General features: G+C 35.6%; 1 protein-coding gene across 1 annotated transcript in view; it reads right to left on the reverse strand.

Moving 5' to 3' along the window:
• Positions 1 to 588: 588 nt before the first annotated feature.
• The window catches only part of LOC115418300 (fibronectin-like), a 36,289-nt gene continuing 15,065 nt past the window's right edge, over positions 589 to 21,812 (reverse strand). Inside the window, exons 13-25 of the mRNA XM_030132717.1 lie at positions 21,316 to 21,576; positions 19,118 to 19,378; positions 17,437 to 17,700; positions 15,055 to 15,315; positions 12,213 to 12,473; positions 10,226 to 10,486; positions 8,399 to 8,668; positions 7,234 to 7,491; positions 6,231 to 6,491; positions 4,754 to 5,017; positions 2,983 to 3,243; positions 1,074 to 1,334; positions 589 to 902 (exon numbers count right to left, since the gene is read on the reverse strand). Coding sequence (XP_029988577.1) covers positions 589 to 902; positions 1,074 to 1,334; positions 2,983 to 3,243; positions 4,754 to 5,017; positions 6,231 to 6,491; positions 7,234 to 7,491; positions 8,399 to 8,668; positions 10,226 to 10,486; positions 12,213 to 12,473; positions 15,055 to 15,315; positions 17,437 to 17,700; positions 19,118 to 19,378; positions 21,316 to 21,576 — 3,458 coding nt within the window. The remainder of the gene's footprint in view (positions 903 to 1,073; positions 1,335 to 2,982; positions 3,244 to 4,753; positions 5,018 to 6,230; positions 6,492 to 7,233; positions 7,492 to 8,398; positions 8,669 to 10,225; positions 10,487 to 12,212; positions 12,474 to 15,054; positions 15,316 to 17,436; positions 17,701 to 19,117; positions 19,379 to 21,315; positions 21,577 to 21,812) is intronic.

Here is a 21,812-nt window from a genome sequence, read left to right on the forward strand (position 1 = left end):
TCACTTCTGTTGGACTGGATGAACCCCAAATTAAAGTATAACCTCACAAAATGTTCCAAGTTCTCCATTATGCAACAAGCGGGTACAACTTTATTCTTGTAAATTATGATATGTTTCCCACCTGTTTGTATTCTCGTAATATTATGGCTTTCTTCTTCAAATATTACAACTTTAATCTCATAAAACTACAACATTATTTCTGTTAAATAATGAGTTTTTCTTTAAAACTACGACTTTATTCTCATTATATCATGACTTTATTTTCGAAATATTACGACTTTATTCTCGTAGTGACGTGTTTTTGTTTTCTTATGTGGCCCTAACACACCATCGTATCATTCAGAGCAGCTGGATTAGAGAAGATTTAGATGTTTAAGAATGTTGTTTTGGTTCATCTGGAGTCGACATCTTTTCTTTTTGTCTAAGCAGAAGATATAGAGAAAAGTAAGAGACTGTTTATTGTTGTTAAGATCATCTAAATTAAGCTAGTCATCCACATAAGCAGTGAAACTATAACGCCTGAGTCACAGATGCCTTCAGATATTTCAATCTTTGCTTGCTGTTGATGAATAAATTGTGTTTTTACTTTTATGATGTCAGTGTGATGTAAGGAGGGATACTGCATGATGAGTGAAACACACCTGCGATCAGCTGAACTGTAGCGGACAAGCTGCTGTTGAGTGTTTCTCCGACGGCGATGACGTTGGTGTAGTAGACAACGCCACAATGGAGACCCTCTACGTTACAGTAAGTTTCAGTGTTTTCACAGGTCAGGGAGTGACCATCACGTCCTGCCAGGCTGACCGAGTAAGCCACGGCACCGACACTCGCCTCCCAGGTCACAACTCCTACGCCATTCTCACATTCCACAACGGTCTGGACATTGTTGGGCGGGCACGGCTCTGAAGATAAGAATGATACAATTTATTTTTCATTCATTCATTCTTTTAACTTCCTATCCCTGAACTTCTTTTTTTATTAATATCCTTTTTCATTTCTTTTGTTGATGTACTGTATCTCACACTAATTCCCCAATGATCAAACACTGATTCAGAGTAGTAAACATATCACACCTGTCTCAATATCAACCATTTCCGTTGACATGGACCCGTCTGAGCAGACATGGTTATGTGCAGTGACGGTGACGCTGTAAGTCTGACCACACTGCATGTTGTAAATGGGGCAATAGGTGTCATTTGTGGTACAGGAGGCTTGCTGGCCCTGGGCTGTGATCGCTTCAACAGAGTATGAATCAGCTCCATTAGCCATGTCCCACAGCACCTGTCCGATCGACAGGCTGTACTGAGTGGTGATGTGTTCAGGGACGCACGGACCTGCAAGAGTCAGAGAGCGAGAGTGTTATCATTTAGATCCTGTACTTAGGTAAAAGTACTAATACACTGAAAATACTTCACTACTGCATTCCAAATCTTATTTATTTATTAGGGACAGTGCATATTAATGAACATCTACAACAATTGCAGCTGTAAATATGCCAGATTGTAGCAACAGTGCTAATTTCTAACTGTAGTCCCTAAGCAGGTGACAAAAAAGACAATAGACAAAAGACAAAACATAATAAAAACACACAAAACAACACAGTGAGGATGATCTACTGATGGTTACAGACTTGGTTTTCCTTAATCCAGTGTTTACGTAGTGATTTGAAGGAGGCATATGATTGTGAGTATCTTATTTTGAGTGGTAAACTGTTTCAATATTCAGTCTCAGTGACAGAAAGCATAGTCTGTCCAAAAGTAGTGCGTTATCAGTAAAAATGTACTTTATGGAAGAAAGGTACAAGTAAAAAGGGTCTGTCAGTATTTGTTTATAAAGTATATGTTGCATTTTATTGCTGTGTATTGTGTGTTTAAGGTTGAGATAGTTTTAACTATCTTTTTTTTTGTTACTTTATTTTTATTGTTGTTTTGGGATGCATTGACCATAAAAAACCTTTGTGACTAACAATTGGTTTTAATAATGTGGCACTGAAATGAAAATTGTCCATTTTTCCCATTTGTCATGACACTGCTCATCTTGAGTCTTCAATCTGTGGGTCAGAATCTCCATCTCAAATATTCCATCCACAATTTGTAGCCAGTTGTTAATTGTAGGTGGTTCTAATCTGCACCATTTTTTGGTAATAGCCTAGATCATTTTAACTATTTCATGTATAAGATGGTCTTACAAGATTTAAAACATCCATAATCAACATAAAACATGGTTTCACTAGTAAAAGTAAAAAGTACAAAGTACCATTTGTTTCTGAGATGTAGTGAAATAGTTGCATAAAATGCGCAAAATAAAATTTCACTCAAGAGTAAATACACTTATATCAAATTGGTAATTAAACACAGTACTCCAGTAAACATACTTAGTTACATTCTACCACTGTTTTATATGATCAGTAAAGTTTATGACGGTCAAAGAACCCATGCTTTTCCCTTACGGTGAAGTAAAAGTCTGTGTTAATATGTTACATAGTAAAATATGTAAAAATATTTTTACAGACTGTGAAAAAATTATCAATTATCAATGCAACAATAAAATGTCACATGTACAGTCATGGAAAACATTATTAGACCACCCTTGTTTTCTTCAATTTCTTGTTCATTTTAATGCCTGGTACAACTAAAGGTACATTTGTTTGGACAAATACAATGATAACAACAAAAATAGCTCATAAGAGTTTAATTTCAAAGCTGATATCTAGCCTTTTTTCATGTTTTTTTTGATAAACAAAATCACTTCAGTTCTTACATCATTAGTTATGGCATTGTACTGTAAAAACAGTGCTTTTAGGCATTCCATGTTTTCTTTTCTGTCTGTTTTAGTCACATGATACACACAGGAGTTAGTAGTTGACTGTATACCCACTGTTTTTGATTACTTTTGATGGTCTAGTAATTCTTCCATGACTGTATATGAGGATGATGGTAAATTAGTATTAGAATAATTATTTGAAATTCACAGTTTTCTCACCTGTGTCCAGATATCCTTCCATGTCAGCACTGCGGCAACAGCTCTCTCCCACAGCTTTGACAGTGATATGGTAGCTCTGTCCACATTCCAGGCTGTTCATTTCACAGTGGGTCATGGTGGTATCACAAGTGACCTCATGACCTGAACCAGAGGTGGCCGTGACATTATACGACAGAGCTCCATCACTTGGGTACCAGGTAACTATGGCCGTATGTGTGTAACAGTCCATTACTGCCTTGATGTTTCTTGGTTCACATGGGACTGAGAAAAGGAAACAAAACAATGTCATTTTTTGAAACAATAGAAGGGAAAGTTTGAAGACTTTTATTTGAAATAAAATACATACATTTTAAATGGGTTGTTTAACCTTCTGAAACCCAGGAAAGTGAATGTTTTGGCTTTTTTTTTTTTTTTTTTTTTTACATTAAACAATTGTCTGGATTGGACATTGCATAATGCAACAATTTTTTCAGGTACATTTTTAAGTTATTTTAATTTTTTTTATTTATTTTTTAATGGAATGTTCTTAGCAATGGACAGCATTTTTTAAGCAAAACTGTCAAACTTTTGTCCCCTACAGAAAATGAAAATGCATTGCTGGGTCTCAGGAGGATACGTCAAGGGGGTCATACTCATTTCAGTTCCACATACAGCCCAATATGATCTGATGTGGGCAGTACCAATTTAAGTAATAACAGTAAAAAAAAACTCGAATTACATTATGAAAATGTTTATATCTACCATAACATGACCGACCATGAACAGCTTGAAATTTGATTAGAAAAATAAGTGCAATATCAACAATATTATGCCTCAGCTTATCATTTACACATGTGCAGTACAATTTATAGATCACAGTGGATCTACAAATGCACAAAACATTTAAAACATTTGAAAGGACAGTTTGTAGATATAAACATTTTACAATACAACAACGAGAAAAATTTGGAGTTGACATTATTTATAACTTATTGTGATTGTATTGTATTTTACTGGTCCAACCCACTTGAGGCTGAACTGGACTGAATGTGACCCCTGAACTAAAATGATTTTGAGGGTAATTTTTACATTTCATCCCACGGGCTGGATTGGCCAGTTTTGGCTCACAAGCCATACATTTGACTCCACTCTTATGTATTTTCAATTAAAAACACACTTTTACAGACTAATATTTGAGTTCCTTTTTATTTATTTATTCATTCATTCATTCATTCATTCATTTATTTATTTATTATTGTCATCATCTTTTTTATGGTGCAACAGGATGGGAATGTTCATGGGTTTGGGTATGAAAAAAAAAAAGATGACTGTATTATGCTTGTCTGGATGATTCAATGTGTAATAAAACCACTTTAAACAAACAAAAAACAAAAAAACAAGACTTTTACAGACTAGGTTTTTAACACCATTCCAAACCCACACTTGACATTTACAAGCAAATATCACAATACTATGTATAACTTCCTAATACCCAGGAAATGTCAGCAAAGTACAAGCTTTTTTTGCTTTTTTATTAAATAAGTGCCTATATTGGAAACATCATGATGCAACGTTTTTTTCAGATGCAGTTTTTAAAATTTTTATGGAATGTCCTTTGTGGTGGACAGTTTTCTTTTCTTTTTTTGTATAAAGTTGTGAAACTCTTGTCCAGAAATGTGGACAGAAAATCCATAGTTGGGTCTTAGGAGGTTAATTCATTGTTATTTTGGGTGCAAAGTATGTTAGGACAGGAGTTGTGTTGTAGGGTTACATTTAACCCTCTTTTACGTACTTGGAGCTGTGACCTCCTCAGGAGTGGGCGGGCTGTCGCAGTATCCATCAGAGGCGACCACAGAGACATGATAGATCACACCACAGCTCAGCCCTGTCACGTTGCAGGATCCCTCCGTCATGCCCTGACAGGTCGTCATCTGTCCGTTACTGTCTGAGATGGTGGCAATGTACGAGTCTGCTCCTGAACTCTCAGACCAGGACACAGTCAGACAGTTGTCCTTGCATTTCACCACAGGAGAGATGTCTTCAGGAGTGCATGGTACTGGTAGAAGAAACAAAAAAGCACATAGATATTGTAATTAATATCAGTAACAGTAGTATTTTTTTTTCAAGATTTTTTGAGGCTTTTTGACTTTATTAGAGACAGGAAAGATGGGGAGAGAGAGAATAATACATAAAAATAGACACTTCAGAATGCAAACACAAAACTCAGGAACAAAAATGACCAGCAGTGACTTTTACCATAACAAGCCGTAGGAATTTGGTTCCAATCAAGAACTGGTGTTGTACCAAGAACTGACCGCACAGAGCTTTTATGTACATCAAACATAATAAAATATCATGACAGTTGTGGATAAAGAAGTGTTTGCATTTCATAGCTTAAGGAGTCATGACATTTATGTGATTACACAGTACTATAGTATTGTTGGATGTTTCTGTGTTTGGTTTGTCTAATACCTTTGTAAAGACCTACCTTTAAAAACTAGACTGAAATAAAATTTAAATTAATTTGGGTAAGATAAGAATTTATCGCTTTTGTAAGTAGTCTTTATTTTACCTGTGGTATGGTCTAGATCAGTATTGCCAATATTTGCCCCCTTTTTTCCTATTTTAACCCTGTAAAACCTGAACCATTAAATCATTGACAGAAAATTCCAGTTCTTTGACAGTGGAGCCTTTATTGGTCCTTCTGAACCCCCCCAAATTTTTTTTTTCAAAAATCAATTTCCATGTGTGATTTTCAATTTTGTATCATATTTGATACATCGGGTCTCAATGCTCAAATATTATTATTTTTGAACTAACAAAAACATAATATAATACAAACACGTCTAACAAATTGGTAATTACTTTTCAAAATTGGAAAGTTCTGCCTCCTGACAATCTTGTACTGTCACTGGAAAGGCCTTGAATTCCTCCCCCCAGGTGGATTATCTATCTATTGCATGTATTTAATTGTAAATCAGGTTTTTCAAGAACGAAATGTCACACTGATCATGTAGAGGGTTTCAAAACTCATGTATCAAATATGATATGTTTGGCGTTACAGGGTTAACTGTCTCTAAAATGGACAACAGTATGTTTTTAGTGAAGGATTTTGGCACCTCGCTGATTCCAACTTGGTCAGTTCATCAGAAAACACCAGTTACACATCTACATATTCCAAAACCATGATATTAAACTCAGATACAGTTACTTTATGCTGCGTATAGACATTAATATCCGAAATACATAACCATATAGCATCATCATACCGGTCTTAATGGTCACACTGTCGCTGGGTTTGCTCTTGCAGTCACTGTCCTCTGCCACCACTGTAGCGGTGTAGACCTTCCCACACTGCAGTCCAGTCAAATCACACTGGTTCTCAAAGTTGCTGCACTCGTCCTCGTGGCCGTCGGTGCTCACCGCCTTCACCTTGAAAAACTGCCCTCCGCGGCTGTAATTCCAGGACATGGAGGCCACGTTGTTGCTACAGCTCAGACTGGCCTGGAGGTTCTGAGGGATGCACGGCACTGAGGGCAAAAAGGCAACACAGAGAGAATGTGTGATAAATTTAGTTGCTACTTCACTGATATCCAGCTGTGGTTCAGTTGATAGAACAGGTTGTCCACAAAACAGAAAGTTGAAGGTTCAGTTGTGTCTGAGTATGGGTGAATGTAACACAGAGTAAAGCGCAGAAAGACGCTATATAGGTGAGTCCATCCATTGGAATAAAATATTTTTTACTTCTTGTCATGGAATGATTGTTGACAATGTGATGTGTAACTGTGATGGTAACTGAACTGTAATGTGAGTGTAACTAAATCATGGCACAAATTCAAAGGTGATTACTGATGTGTAGAAATAAGAATAAAAAGAGGAATGTGTCTGAAAACAAAATTATTCTAACTTCACGGGCAACAATAAATACATGAAATTTTGACATAATTACTGCATGAATTGGTGACATTGTGCTTTGACTACCAAAATCTATTCATTCATGTGTGCCAAATTAAAATGAACTGAAATGGAACTTGTGAACTTGCATATAATATCACATCCAGACAAGACACCCAAAAGGACAGACCCTTAATGACATAATCAAACCTAATAAAGAATTCAGCGATGAGGAATGAGTTCAGGTTAAATTAATGTAAACTGCGGTGTGCTGAGGTAAGAGACCAGCACTGAGAAGTGGCTGTAACGCTGTTTCTCTTTGAACATGGAACTTTATATCTCTATATCTTATCTACCTCCTTTTTAAGGAGAACCCACCTGTCCTGGCTATGTCTCTGCTCTCAGAGCTGTTGCAGGTCCGTCCCTCAGTTGTGACAAGCAAAATGTACATTTCTCCACAGGGCAGATCTCCAATGTCACAGCCATTTTCTGACGTCGAGCAGCAGGTTGTGTTGCCGTTTAAGTGCTCCAGCGTGGCTGTGTACGACACAGCACCAGGGACGGGGGTCCAGGCGATGGAGATTGTGTTTTCATCACAGTCCACTGAATTACTGATGTTCTGAGGAGAGCAGGGACCTGTGGACAGAGACACAGATTCCATGAGATACGACCTATAGTAACACCGAGAGTGAAAAGGAACAAAAAAAAAAAACCTCTTCCAAGAGTAATGGATGTATTAAAAAGCTAAACCTTTCAGAAATACTTTTTTTTACTCTTAGTGAACAGGTAAACACTTTAATTTTTTGCTTTGTAAGCACAGACCAAGTAGCAGTTTTCCTCATTGAAGGTCCATTTTTGTTGGCAACAACTTATTTCAGATTTCAGTTTATTTCACTACTACTACTACTACTACTACTAATAATAATAATAATAATGATAATGATAATAATAATAATAATAATAATAATAATAATAATAATAATAATAATAATAATACACTGAAACCCAAGCACATGACTAAAATTGAGCAGGAAGCATAAAAGAACTTCTATCAATTAAATTTTTTTTTACATTTCTCTTGTTGTTTGACCACAGACATTCTGAATGAGTAAAAAGAAGAGAATTAAAAATGATGGAAACTTAAAATAGTTACACAGACAATAAAGCATACACTATAAGAATTTTCTGCATTGCACCATGTCTTATTATCTACAACTTTGTACAGCACTTTGGGCCCTTTGCATTGTTTTAAATGTGCAATATATAAAACTTGAGTTTGACTCATTTCTGCAGAAATTACTTTTTTCCTATGCTTAATGTAGATGTTACATTTCTTTGTTTATTCTTTTTATTGTGTGTGTTTATAATTTTAGAATTTTCACTATCTTTCATTCTACTGTTCTTTTTATTAAAATTTTAACTTTTCTTTATAGTTTCCAAACATATGTCTTGCTTTTACTCTAATTACTGTTGTTTCGTGATCTTAAAGATTACAGTCACATCTGCCGTCGTGCATGAACATGACAATAACTGAACTTCGTACCTGTTTCAGCCTTGACAGCGTTACTGGCAGCACTGGAGCACTGCTGGTTACGGGCCTTGAGGGTGAAAGTGAAGTTCATGCTGCACATCAGAGGTGGCAGAGTACACATGTCATCTTCTGTTGAGTTGCATGGGAATTCCTGGACCACACCATTGCTGTCAGTCGCCATAACGACGTAGTCTTCAGCCCCAGCAGATGCATTTCCTAACACCCAGGCTGAGTTGGTCAGACAGTCGATCTCCACGTCATTAAGGGAAGGTACACAGGGAACTGCAAGGAGAAATCAAGTAATTATGTGTACAGTCTGGCAAGAATGGATAAGATGTGAAAGCATTAATACCCTTAAACAGAACTAAAAAAAACACAAATCAGAGTGAGTGAGGTTTGTTATCACACAGGTCAGTGTTTATAGTGTTTAACCCATAAAGACCCAAACACCCACTGGTGACCAAAATCATTCCCTGATATAAAAAGTTAAATAACTGTTGATCCATTAATCCTATCAATACATGTAAATACTTGATGTAAAATGTAATTCATTATCTTTTCATGGTCATCAGATATGACCTATTTGGACATTCAGAGGCTCTGTAGTTACCGTGGAAACACCATCATCTTCTACAACAGGGGTGCCCAACCCTGGTCCTCGAGGGCTACTATCCTGCATGTTTTAGATGTATCCCTCTTCCAACCCACCTGATTCAAATGATAGGCCTATCATCAGGCTCTGCAGAAGCCTGATAATGACCGTCAGGTGTGCTGGGAGAGGGATACATCTAAAACATGCAGGATAGTAGCCCTCGAGGACCAGGGTTGGGCACCCCTGTTCTACAACATTGATTCACCAGTAAAACCCATGGAGTTGGATCAATGACAGTGGATGGAGACATTTGTTTATATGTTCAGTTAATGATATACTTTACTGAAAAAGTCACTTATTCCTTCAATTTCTTTGTTTTTAATATAATAACCCTCAACTTTAATTTGCACTTTTATGGACATCAATCATGATCTGTAAATCAAATACCGGATTTTCACTTAAGAATGCAAAATACTGACCATATTATTAGAATAAATGGTGATAGATCATTTAAGAAAAGTTAAAAATAGAGAAAAAAATCGCAAAAATCACTCAGTTTAAAATTAAAAGTGCATTCAGTCACTTATTTAAGCATTAAACACACTGAGGTTTTTCACCTAAATGTAGCTAAAACCATATGTGTATTAGTGTCACACCTGAGTTTCTCCATGATTTGAATAGAAATTGTTGGGTTGCCACTTCACATTGTTATATTTTTCTCTCCTTTTTTAACTATATTTTGTCTTATTGTTGGATCTTCATCCTTATTCTCTTTAATTTATTAATTTGTTCATATTTTGTCTTTTTTTTGTTTAATCAATTAATTTATTGTTGTACTTTCTACGTCTTCTTATGATTATTGTGTCTTGGAATGTCTAATGTTTTGTATATTCTTGTTATATTCACATTTTTTGTATGTTCTATTGTTGAATAATTAATGCATTTTTCAATAATAATAATAAAAAAAAAAAAAGAAAAGAAATTGTTGGGTCTTATTTTATGCTGTGAAATGTCTAGTGTTAATTATCATTACAGCACATTACTGCCACCTACTGCTGGGGAATGTGAATGGGCGGCACTCAGCTCCATAAAAAATAAAGCACAGGATTGGTTTCTTAACTTAATTTTTGCCCAGGAAAAGGTTTGCGACCCACTGAAAATCAGTTAGCAGTTGAGAATCACTGGTCTAGAGTATATACAGTAGGTTTCTTTAATTCTGGTAAAGCTAAGACATTCTCAGTCCTTGCCTGTCTGGATCTGTTTGGTGGGGCTGTTTCTGCCCACGCATCCATCCCTGGACGGTGTGATAGTGACACTGTACTCTGTTCCACACTTCAGCATATTGAGGTCACAGCCGGTGTCTGTGCTGCTGCAGTTGCATTGGTAACCGTCGGCGTCAACTGCCAGCACGTCGTACAGGATCGCCGTTGCACCGCCGGTCCAAGATACCGATACAACACCGGTGTCACAGTCCACAGAGGTCAGGTAGTCGGTAAGTGGGCAAGGAGCTGAGGAGGGGTAGGAAAGAAGAGTAGAGATATTATATATTACAGCATTCAATCATTCTAAAATTAAAAAACAAAAAGATGTAAACAAAAAAATTCATTTCTGCAGGGTTTTTTTTTTTACTTGATGAAAAATATACCTACATTCATGCAGTTTATGCAGTGGTGGAAGAAGTTTTTAGATAGTTTTTCTGGGTGAAAATACTTATATCTTAATCTGACAATAATACACTACAAGTTAAGTTGTCAATTCCTGACTTATATATTCATATTACCAGCAAAATATAAAAGTAGTCATTGTGCAGAAAAATAGGAGTCTATTTTTCACTAATTCATCTGTTTTTTGAGTATTTTTTTTTGTTTACTGCTGTAGATTTAAGGCTGAAATAATTTATTTACTATTGAGTTAATTAATCTACAGGAAATTATCATGTTTTATAATGCAAATAATTATACATGTGGAAAAACATCACAGGATCAGGAGGGGAAAACAATAGTAACTAAACTGAAAAGTAACTAAAACTTTCAGATACATATGGGGGAGTAAAAAGTACAGTAATTGTGACAATACTTATACCTCAATCTGACAGTAATACACTACAAGATAAGTTGTCAAATCCTGACTTATATTTTCATTTTACCAGCAAAATGTAAAAGTAGTCATTGTGCAGAAAATAGTAGTCTATTTTTCACTAATTCATCAGTTTTTTGTGGGGTTTTTTTTACAGCTGTAGATTTAAGGCTGAGCGTATCTGAAATAATTTATTTTCTGTTGGATTATTTACTCTAAAGTATCATGTTTTATAATGCAAATAATTATACATGTGGAAAAACATCCCAGGATCAGAAGGGGATAACAATAGTAACTAAACTGAAAAGTATTTAAAACTTTCAGATACATATGGGGGAGTAAAAAGTACAGTAATTGTAAAAATACTTACACCTCAATCTGACAGTAATACACTACAAGATAAGTTGTCAAATCCTTACTTATATTTTCATTTTACCAGCAAAATGTAAAAGTAGTCATTGTGCAGAAAAATAGGAGTCTATTTTTCACTAATTCATCTGCTTTTTGTGTGTATTTTTTTGTTTACTGCTGTAGATTTAAGGCTGAAATAATTTATTTTCTGTTGGATTATTTACTCTAAAGTATCATGTTCTATAATGCAAATAATTGTATATGTGGAAAAATATCACAGGATCAGAAGGGGATAACAATAGTAACTAAACTGGAAAAAGTAACTAAAACTTTCTAGCTGCAAAAAAACTATAACAAGGAACTGGGGGAAGGCAATCATTTCATCAAAAGACCAGTGGATATCCATAATTGAAGAAATATTTCTAATGGAAAAATTAACACACAGACTGAGACTGCGAGAACCACAAGTGGATAAAAAGTGGAATACATGGACTATATTTACACAAAATCAATAGACTGACTGTTGCTACCCAGGCACAATGCTTTCTTTTGTACTTATTTGTGCACTCGTTTGTCTGTTCTTTTTTTGTTTGTTTGTTTTTTGGGGTCTCTTTTGTTTGTCTTTTTCTTTTTGGTTACTTGTTACAATTCTATGTAAAACTCAATGAAGATTTAAGTTACAAAAAAGAAAAGTAACTAAAACTTTCAGATAATTATGGGGGCGTAAAAAAGACAGTAATTGTCTCTGAAAGATGTGTTGAAGTTTTAAGTTGCATTAAGTAGAAACGCTCAGTGCTGTCGACTCACCTGTAGTGACTTGCTGTACGGGACTGTAGGAGCTGTTGCACCTCTCGTCTTGGGCCATCACCGAAACGTCAAAGGTTTGGCCGCACTGCATGTCGGGTACCACACAGTAATGCTGGTCTGTCTTGCAAACGGTAGTGTCACCAGAGCTGCTCATCACTGAGGCTCTGAAGTGGGGAGCGTAACCCATCGACTCCCACGTGATGTTAAGGACTCCGGTCGGACAGTCGAGGTAGTTCTGTATGTTCTCTGGCACACAGGGGGCTGGACAGAACCAAGGGAGTTCCACATAGCATTAGAAATCTGTACATCTGCACATAATCACTTAAAAATACAACATATGCTGGTTATGTGGTCTCTACACTGGCTCCCTGTCTCTCAGAGAATAGACTTTAAAATTCTCTTGCTAGCATATAAAGCACTGAATGGTTTAGGCCCAAAATACATCAGACACCTTCTAGTCCAGTATGAACCATCCAGACCACTCAGGTCGTCAGGTGCCGGTCTGCTCTGTGTTCCCAAAGTCAGAACTAAACGTGGAGAATCAGCGTTCAGTTTCTATGCTCCGTATATCTGGAACAAACTACCAGAAAATATCAGGTCTGCTGAGAGTCTGAGTTCTTTTAAGTCAAGGTTAAAGACTCACCTGTTCACTGCTGCCTTCGACTAAAAAGCTTTTGACTTTTTAAATTTTATATTGAAACTCTGCACTGCAATTCTTACTTTAATGTGTGTGTTTTTATTTTTATTATTTATTTATTTATTTATTTTATTCTTTTTTCTTCTTCTTTTTTTTAAATTTTTTTAAAATTTTTTTAAATTTTATGTCTTGTTTTATTACTTGCTGTTTTTAATCACCTTTTACATGTTACTTTTATAATGTTTTAAATGTTTCTTTTTCCCTGTCGTTGTATTTCAATGTCCTGTGTGAAGCACCTTGAATTGCCTTGTTGCTGAAATGTGCTATACAAATAAACTTGCCTTGCCTTGCCTTATGTGTTGACTCCTTTCTGCAGTGTATTTGACTGTGACTACATTAACCCATAAAGACCCAGTGCTACTTTTGTCAGTTCCCAAATAAATTTCTCTCTCCATTTAACCTTTCTTATGTAATTCATCATCATTTATTATAATATTATCTTCTGTATTTTGCAATTTTTTCAGTGTAAATCATGTATTTTCCTATATTTACTTCAGTGATCATGTAGATGTTCATTAAAGCTCAGAGTAAATTCAAATAGTATTATATCAAAACAGAGAAAACTGAAGAAAAAGGGTCTTTTACAGTAAAATCTATCATTAACTAAACATAAACTATATGTATCCATCTACTGTCATTGATCCAACTCCATGGGTTTTACTGGTGAAGCAATGTTCTAGAACAGGGGTGTCAAACTCATGTTAGTTCAGGGGCCACATTCAGCTAAATTTGATCTGCAGTGGGCCGGACCAGTAAAATAATAACATAATAATATATAAATAATGTCAACTCCAAACTTTCCTCTATGTTTAAGAGAGAAAAAAGTAAAATTAAGCGCTAAAAATGTTTATATCTACCAACTAGCCTTTAAAACGATGTGAATAACATGAAAAAACTGAAATTTCTTGACATCATTTACATATATAAATGTACAGATCACAGTGGATCTACAAATACACAAAACATTTAATAACAAACAGAATATTGGTAAACTTGCACTTCAGACATTTCAAAATGTTCATATTTGTTCAAGTTATTCACATTTTTGTGAAATGGTAGTTTGTTTTAGTGTAAATACAGTAAAATGACATGAAAATGTTTATATTTACAAAGAGAAAAATGTGGAGTTTTGAGTATTTATCCTCCTGAGACCCAGTAAGTCAACATTTTTGCCATTTTATATTTAATAATTGCCAGCATGATGCAACAGTTTTTTCAGATACATTTTTTTTAATTTATTTTTTTTTTATATATATAATGTCCTTTTTTGTGGACGTTTTTACATTTTTTATTTTAAAGTAAAGCTGTGAAACTCTTGTCTACTACAGAGGACAAAAATGCATTGCTGGGTCTCAGGAGGATATGAGTGAATCTGATAGTATTTGACTGATATGACCCACGTTAGATTAAATTGTTCTGTATGTGGAACCTGAACTAAAATGATTAAAATCTTCAGTGTAATTTTTGCATTTTACAGATTCATCCCAGGGGCCAGACTGGACCCTTTGGAGGGCCGGATTTGGCCCCCGGGCCGCATGTTTGACACCTGTGTTCTAGAAGATGATGGTGAACCTCTGAACATCCAAAAGGGTCATATCAGATGACCATGAAAAGACAACAAACCACATTTTACAGCAATTATTTACATGTGTTGAAGTATTGACAGGACAAGTGGATCAACAGTTATTAAACAGTAAACAGTTTTGGCCGACGGTTGATGTTTAGGTCTTTATGGGTTAAGGTTCATTCATTCTAAACTCATGACATATGGTTTATTCTGCACTTGCTAACATGAAGTTCATCGACGCAGTTAAAAGTAGGTTTGTTGGATATTTTGTAAGTAATCGACAGAAATTCGGAAACCTGTAGGAATTATCTACATCAACATTTGCACTTGTTTTGCAGCACAAAAGCTGTAATTTGTTACTCTGTTAGACGTTACCTGTGGAAAATCTTATCTATAGCTGAACTTAACCTCAACTTCTAAATCCCTGACACTTTACCACTCACTATTCATTGGACTTCAACTGCTTAAATTTCAATAAAACTAGACAATTTGTGTATCCGAATTCTTTCTGGTAGCAGACAAACGAAATGATTTGAACTGTTAGTTTCCACATATCATGCTTGAGTTTTAATACCCACCTGTGTAAATCATTTCAGTGTTGCTCTTGGCGCCGACACATTTCTCATCAAGACCAGCGACGTAGACTTCGAAATGCTGACCACAAGGCAGATTAGTGATCTGGCAGGAGGTGCCGGTGGTGTTACAGGACCACCGCTGTCCCTCTGCATTCACAGCCACAGCCATGTAGGATACGGAGCCCTTCGAGGTCTCCCACGTCACAGTGATGTCGTTGGAACTACAAGACGAGACGACGTCCAGGAGGGTGGGAGGGCAGGGAGCTGGAGACGAAAAAAAGGGAACATCAGTCACATCCTTTAGGAGCTTTAAATGCTTTTAAAATAAAGTGAGCTGAATTTGACAAGTTAGACATATAAGCGTGTTTAGGCATGACAGGTATGGTTTTATATATGAATCCTGGGACTAAAATTATCATAAAATATGTTTTTTTCTGTATTTCTAATAATATCAAATACAAATTACCAACAAACAAGATAAAAGAATTCAGTAGTTTATAATTATCTAAATAGAAAAGCAAATAAAATCAAAAAAATCTGAGTGAAAAAGAAGACGAGAATCTTTTTACATGCTTTTCAGTTTCAGACTAGATTAGATTAAATTAGATTTTACTGATTCTATAATGGTCAAGGCAGCAACAGACTAAAGTGTGCATGCATCAGATACTACATGTTCACACATTTTCTGCAGTACAACACTTTTAGCTAATATGTATATTTTTCCTTCTTGTCTAATAGACTCTATTGCAGTGTTATTTATGTCGAATAGCAAACAATATAGGAATGATCAAATATTAGTATTTTTGTGCTTGTTTGTTTATATTTATCATAAAAAAATGTGTTAATAGAGTGAAAAATAAAGTTGTGTTTCTTAAAACAAAATGGAAACATTAATGCCAAATGACGTTAATCTTGAATTTGTCATTTTCAACTGTTTTGATGGTGGTAAAATTCCTTCAAGAAATAAAAGTGTAGATAAACTGAAGATGTCCAGGATGTACTCTGGAGTGAACCCCCTTTGCGACTGTTGTGGCCAGAGCTCAGCTTCACTGTCACACAATTTTTGGACATGACCCAACATCACTACCTATTGGACTGAAACTTTAGAGACTTTCTCTAAGATTTTTAAGAAACAGATCCCTCCAGACCCAATAAAAATAATGTTCGGTGTGGAACCAACAGGAGTGGACCTTAGTACTAAACAGAGCGTTGTTTTGAAGTTTGTGACACTACTGGCCAGACGCCTTATTCTGTTAAACTGGAAGAACAAAAATCCTCCAACTCATCAGGCTCTGTTAAAAGGCATTATGCAACACTTACATTTGGAGAAAATCAAATTTTCACTAAAAGATAATGTAAAGATTAGATTTTTTGTAACTCCTGCCCAGAAAAAACATCAGGGTAGTGGAGACACCTGTTGGAAACTCTGTGGGACAAATAACGCCAATCACTCATATTTTCTGGAGTTGTCCAGTGATCAAACCATCTTGGGAACAGCTGTGTGAACATTTAAATGACATTTTTACTGAAAAAATTCCTTGTAAATGTGAAGCCCTGTACTTAGGAGATATTTCATGTGAGGACTGGACTGTGAAAGATAAAAAACTGTTGTTAATGCTTTTGGCAGCAAGTAAAAAGACTATCACTAGAAAATGGTTAAAGCCTGAAGCACCAACAACGGAAGAATGGATGGACATCGTACAGGACATTTACATTCTGGAGAAGTTGACACTTTGTTTTAAGGGTCAAAAGGAATTTTTTTCGCTATTTGGTCAAAATGGACAAACTATGTTAAATTTGTAATGGATGTGAAGTGAATACATCGGTGATGTGAATACATTTATATGATATACATTTCTGTTTAGGTTAATGGAAACATACACACCTTAATGTGTTCTACCTTGTTGATGAAGTAATGGAGCAAGCCCCCTCCTCCAGCCGACTTTTCTTTCTTTATTTATTTTTTTTGTTCTATATTTGACTAAAAATCTTGGATTAGCATCTTCTTTCCATTTGACGTGTGGAAATTGAATTGTACCCATAAGGGAAGTTTTGTATAAATTGCCTTTCCAAATAAACAAAGAATTAAAAAAAAAAAAAAAAAAAAAAAAAGATAATGTAAAATTATTTTATTCAATTTGGCAGCCCTTTATAGATTACTTTAATATTAAGTGAGTAGACAGAGCCCCCCCCCCCCTTTTTTTATGTGTGTGTGTGTGTGTGTGTGTGTGTACATGTGAGTGCAGGTGTAGTGTTCTTGTTCTAACAACACATATACTGGATACTATATATGACTTTTTTATATTGTCATTGTTCTAATTTCAATAAACAGAGTTAAAAAAATAAATAAATAAAAGTGTAGATCATAAAGTAAATATTCGTTACCTGCTTGGACTCTCTGAAATTCCTCAGCAGGACTTGGGCAGCGTCGTCCCTGTCCACTGACGGTCACCCGGTAGCTTTCCCCACAGAGCAGAGACGGCAAATTACAGGAGGTGCCATTGGTGGAGCACGTTTGTTGATGGTCAACATTAAAGCCAGTGGCTGTTGCGTTGTAGTAGAGGATACCGCTACCAGCAGTCCAAGACGCCATAACCATGTTGGTATCACAGTCGAGAACAGCTTCCAGATTACTGTGAGGGCAAGGACCTAGACAAGAAGGACAACAAAAGGAACACAGGTTTGTATGGGTATGAACAGTAGGACCCAATGAAATAATTTCCCAAAAAATGTGAAAATGCTTGGCAATGTAGAGTCAATGTGTATTTAGTGACATCTAGTGGTGAAAGTGAAGACCGCAACCAGTTGACTAAGGTGTAATAAAGTGTCCTGTGTGATTTTATAACATTTATAATAATAATAATAATAATAATAATAGCAATACAGTGGTGTGCAAAAATATTAGAACACTCGTCAAATCTAAAGAAATTGGTGGTTTCTTTGTTCCCAGAGCCTGAATTTCACTTTTATGCCACTGCAAAAGGTAAAGATGATGGTACTGAGAATATTTCACCTACAAATGTATCAGTCCAGTCCTTTTTTTTACATTTTACTCTAATATTTAGCGTGGCCCCCCTTGGCAACAATCAGAGCAGCGCATCTGTCTGGCATCGTGTCGATGTATTTTCTGAGAGTTTCAACCCCAATGTCATTCCACGTTCTCAGAAGCTCATTCCAAAGAGTTTCCTTAGAGTTTCCTTAGATTGTTGCCAAGAGGGGGGTGGGGCACAGTAAATATTAGGGGTGTGTATTGGCAAGAATCTGGCAATACGATACAAATCACAATACTAGGATCACAATATGATATATCACGATATATCATGATACTGTTAAAAAGGCAATTTTTTTTGTTTGTTTCTTTTTTTTAAATGATTATTTCCTTGAAGAATTGAATTACACCAGAAATCTGCATGAATACTAAACACATTTTTATTTGATCAGAACAGGATCTAATGTTATATCACAAAATGCTCCTGCGTTAAAACTTAAATTGTGTTTTACAGACATTTCAGTTTAAGATCCTGTTCAAATGTTCATATTCTATAGTTCAGAACTAACATCATAACATTATTTTGTACAATCCCAACAAAGGAACTAACATTATTTAATAAAAGAGTGTTAAATAGTAATAAATAAAATATAAACAAAAAACAAAAACAAAAAACAAAAATGAACCTCCACAATATCTGCATTTTAATAAATGCCTATTAATATCAATACAGTACTTTTTTAATATTGATACAGTATTGTGAAATGAAATATCGCGATATATTGCAGAACCGATATTTTCTTACACCCCTAATAAATATCAGCATAAAATGTTAAAAAAAGGACTGGACTGATAAATTTGTAGGTGAAATATCCTCAGTGCCTTTGCCTTTACCTTTAGCAATGGCAAAAAAGTGAAATTCAGGCTCTGGGAACAAATAAACCACCAGTATCTTAAGATTTGACAAGTGTTCTAATATTTTTGCACACCACTGTACATCACACTTTTATAGCACTTTTTTGGACACTCAAAGACGCTTTCTGAACGTACTCAGTCGACAGGGCTTTGCTTTATTACCTGTGGTGGCGGTGGTGGTCTCACTGATCAGACTATTGCAGGTGCTGTGTCGAGCCATGACGGTAATGTTGTAGTCCTGCCCACATGCCAGGTTAGGGAAATTACAGTTGGTGTCTGTGCTGTTACATTCAGCGTAGTGGCCGAGGTTTCCATGGGCGAACACGGTGTAAGACGTGGCACCGCGGGCCGGGTCCCAAGTGACCGAGGTGATGCCGGTATCACAGTCAACTCTTGCAATCACATGGGTGGGAACACATGGAGCTGATGGTGGAGAGAGGGAGGGGGGAATAGTCAGAGGTAATTAGTTTGCAGTTTTGGATTAAGACCAAATAAATCATTCCTTTGGAGATTTTAATTGATATATTGATTAAGATTGAATTTAGTTCAGTATACAGTTGTTGACACATTACACTGGTCTGCAAGTCAAATGCCTCCAGAATAAAAGTAGTAAAACACTAATAAAGGAAAATTAAGTCAAAAATGCTTGTTGGCAGACTATTAACGCAACCATTATTCATCAGACTGTAATCTTTATTTAACCCTTTCATGCATGAATTATGAGAACCTTAATCAAGATTTTTTTTTCCTGAGTGTTTTTATTCCTCTTTAGGCATGAAAAAAAGACAATGTGATTGAATTTTTTTTTTTTTTTTTAAATCAACCTGTTTTTCATGGAGTTACAAAAGTGTCCACTCAGCTACACCATGAATTTTATTCTTGAAGCAAAGAAACATGTATTTAAAACCCAATATCATAAAGTGATATGAAAACAATGAAATGAAAGCATGTTTAATGCAGCTAATCTGATGTTTTCTCACATTTTGACATATTCTAATACTAGTTATTACTCACTTCATGGAGATAATATGCAAAAAATAAATATTAACAATTGATTTTCACTCAATAACCAATCAAGAACAGCAAAGTTACAATAATGGTATGAATTGCAGTTTATGAGACGATGCATAAGTGTCCACTGTGTTGGTTGATATGGAACTAAAACAACAAAACCCATGAATATACAAGATTAAAGCTGTAAAGTAACTGTCCACTGTAGTGACCACTACGCATGAAAGGGTTAAATTTCTTTTTTTCATGATAAAAGTCAGTCTAACTGTGTGCCCCCTTTTCTTTTTCTTTTCTTTTATTTTGTTCATTTATTTTTCCTTCTCTCTGAGCCTTTAGGTGAGTGGGGTTTGATGTTTGTGTGTGTTGTTCTATGCTGGACTAGTTCATATGTTCATATGTTCTATGCTGATGTACATGCTTATTAGAAAACTAAAAAAAAAAAGTCTTAAAAAAAAAAAAAAGCTTGTTGGATGTAGTTTCCGAGACACAGTTTAGGGTCGAAAGGAAAATTTGCCTCAGAGCTACAGATCTACTTCAAAACACTGTCTGCACATTACAATACATTGAATTTTCAGGTTCTTTCTAGTGGAAAACTGATAACTCTATTGTATAAATCTACATAAACCAATACATATGTGTAATAACACTTTGTCATATACATCAAAACATCTGATAACCAGCACTTTCGTCATTTGTTTTCAAGTTGATCTTATTAAAGTCTGTAAGATTTAGCACATTCAGTTTCTGAGGGACATCATTTCTAAAAATAAAAAAGACCAGTGTTATTGTATCTTAATCCTGTTGTTTAATATTCTCATGTATTGGGTTTTTTTGGTAGTTGAAGAAGTATTAAGACACTTAAGATGCTTATGTAAAAGTAAAAGTATTCCACTACCTGTGAAAGTTCTGCATTTAAATCTTTGTTTTGGCAACGAGTACTTTTAGAAGGTAAAAGTAAAAGTAGACATACAGTAAAATGGTCCTTGTCACTGTTTTGGATTCATATTACAGCTACATTAATGATGTTACATTCAGTTTCAGTACAGGTTTAATTTGAGTGTGTTTTCAACTTTGTGACAATGTAGTATCCAACTGATCGAAACTGATTTTAAAACATTCAGATCATTCATATTTAGAACATTAGCATATGAGGTAAGTATGTGTAAATGAATGAAAAGGCTGTAAGACAAATACAACAGAATAAAAACACTAATATTTGCTTCCAAGATGTAGTGGAGTATATATAAAGATGCATCAAATATAAATAAAGTACCTGACGTTTGTGCTTAAATGTGTTTTCCACAAGAATGACATGTGTTTTAAAGTAGGTCTCTGTACATTATCTGTACCTGTGTTGAGAACATCAGCAGAGGCGGGGTCACTTGTGCATGTTTCCGCCTCGCCGACCACACTAATAGTGTAGCTCTCCCCACAGGTCAGCTGTTCGAAGGTGCAGTTGGAGGTGGTGGAGCTGCATTCATGGGTCGTTCCTCTGCTGTCCACCGCTGATACCATGTCCATCTGGTCCGGGCCTGAATTTTGCCAAGTCACCGATGCCATGTGTGTGCTACATACCAAGGCCACTGACACTGCTTCTGGTTTACAGGGAGCTGACGGGGAAATAAGAGAGTTAATGTGAGGATTATTTAGAAAAAGATTACATTTAATGGCAAAATGCAGCCAGGATCTACAGCTTTCACTAGTGACCATTAGGGGTGCAGAAAAAAATCGATTCTTTGATGCATCATGATGTGGACGTGCCCGATTATGGATTGATGCAAACTTGAAGCTTGTGTTTTTTTCCTTTTTTTTTTTTTTTGGAGTATTGAATTTGATGTTGATGTGT

The sequence above is a fragment of the Sphaeramia orbicularis genome, chromosome 4 (genome assembly GCF_902148855.1).
Source record: "Sphaeramia orbicularis chromosome 4, fSphaOr1.1, whole genome shotgun sequence".
Classification (NCBI taxonomy): domain Eukaryota; kingdom Metazoa; phylum Chordata; class Actinopteri; order Kurtiformes; family Apogonidae; genus Sphaeramia; species Sphaeramia orbicularis.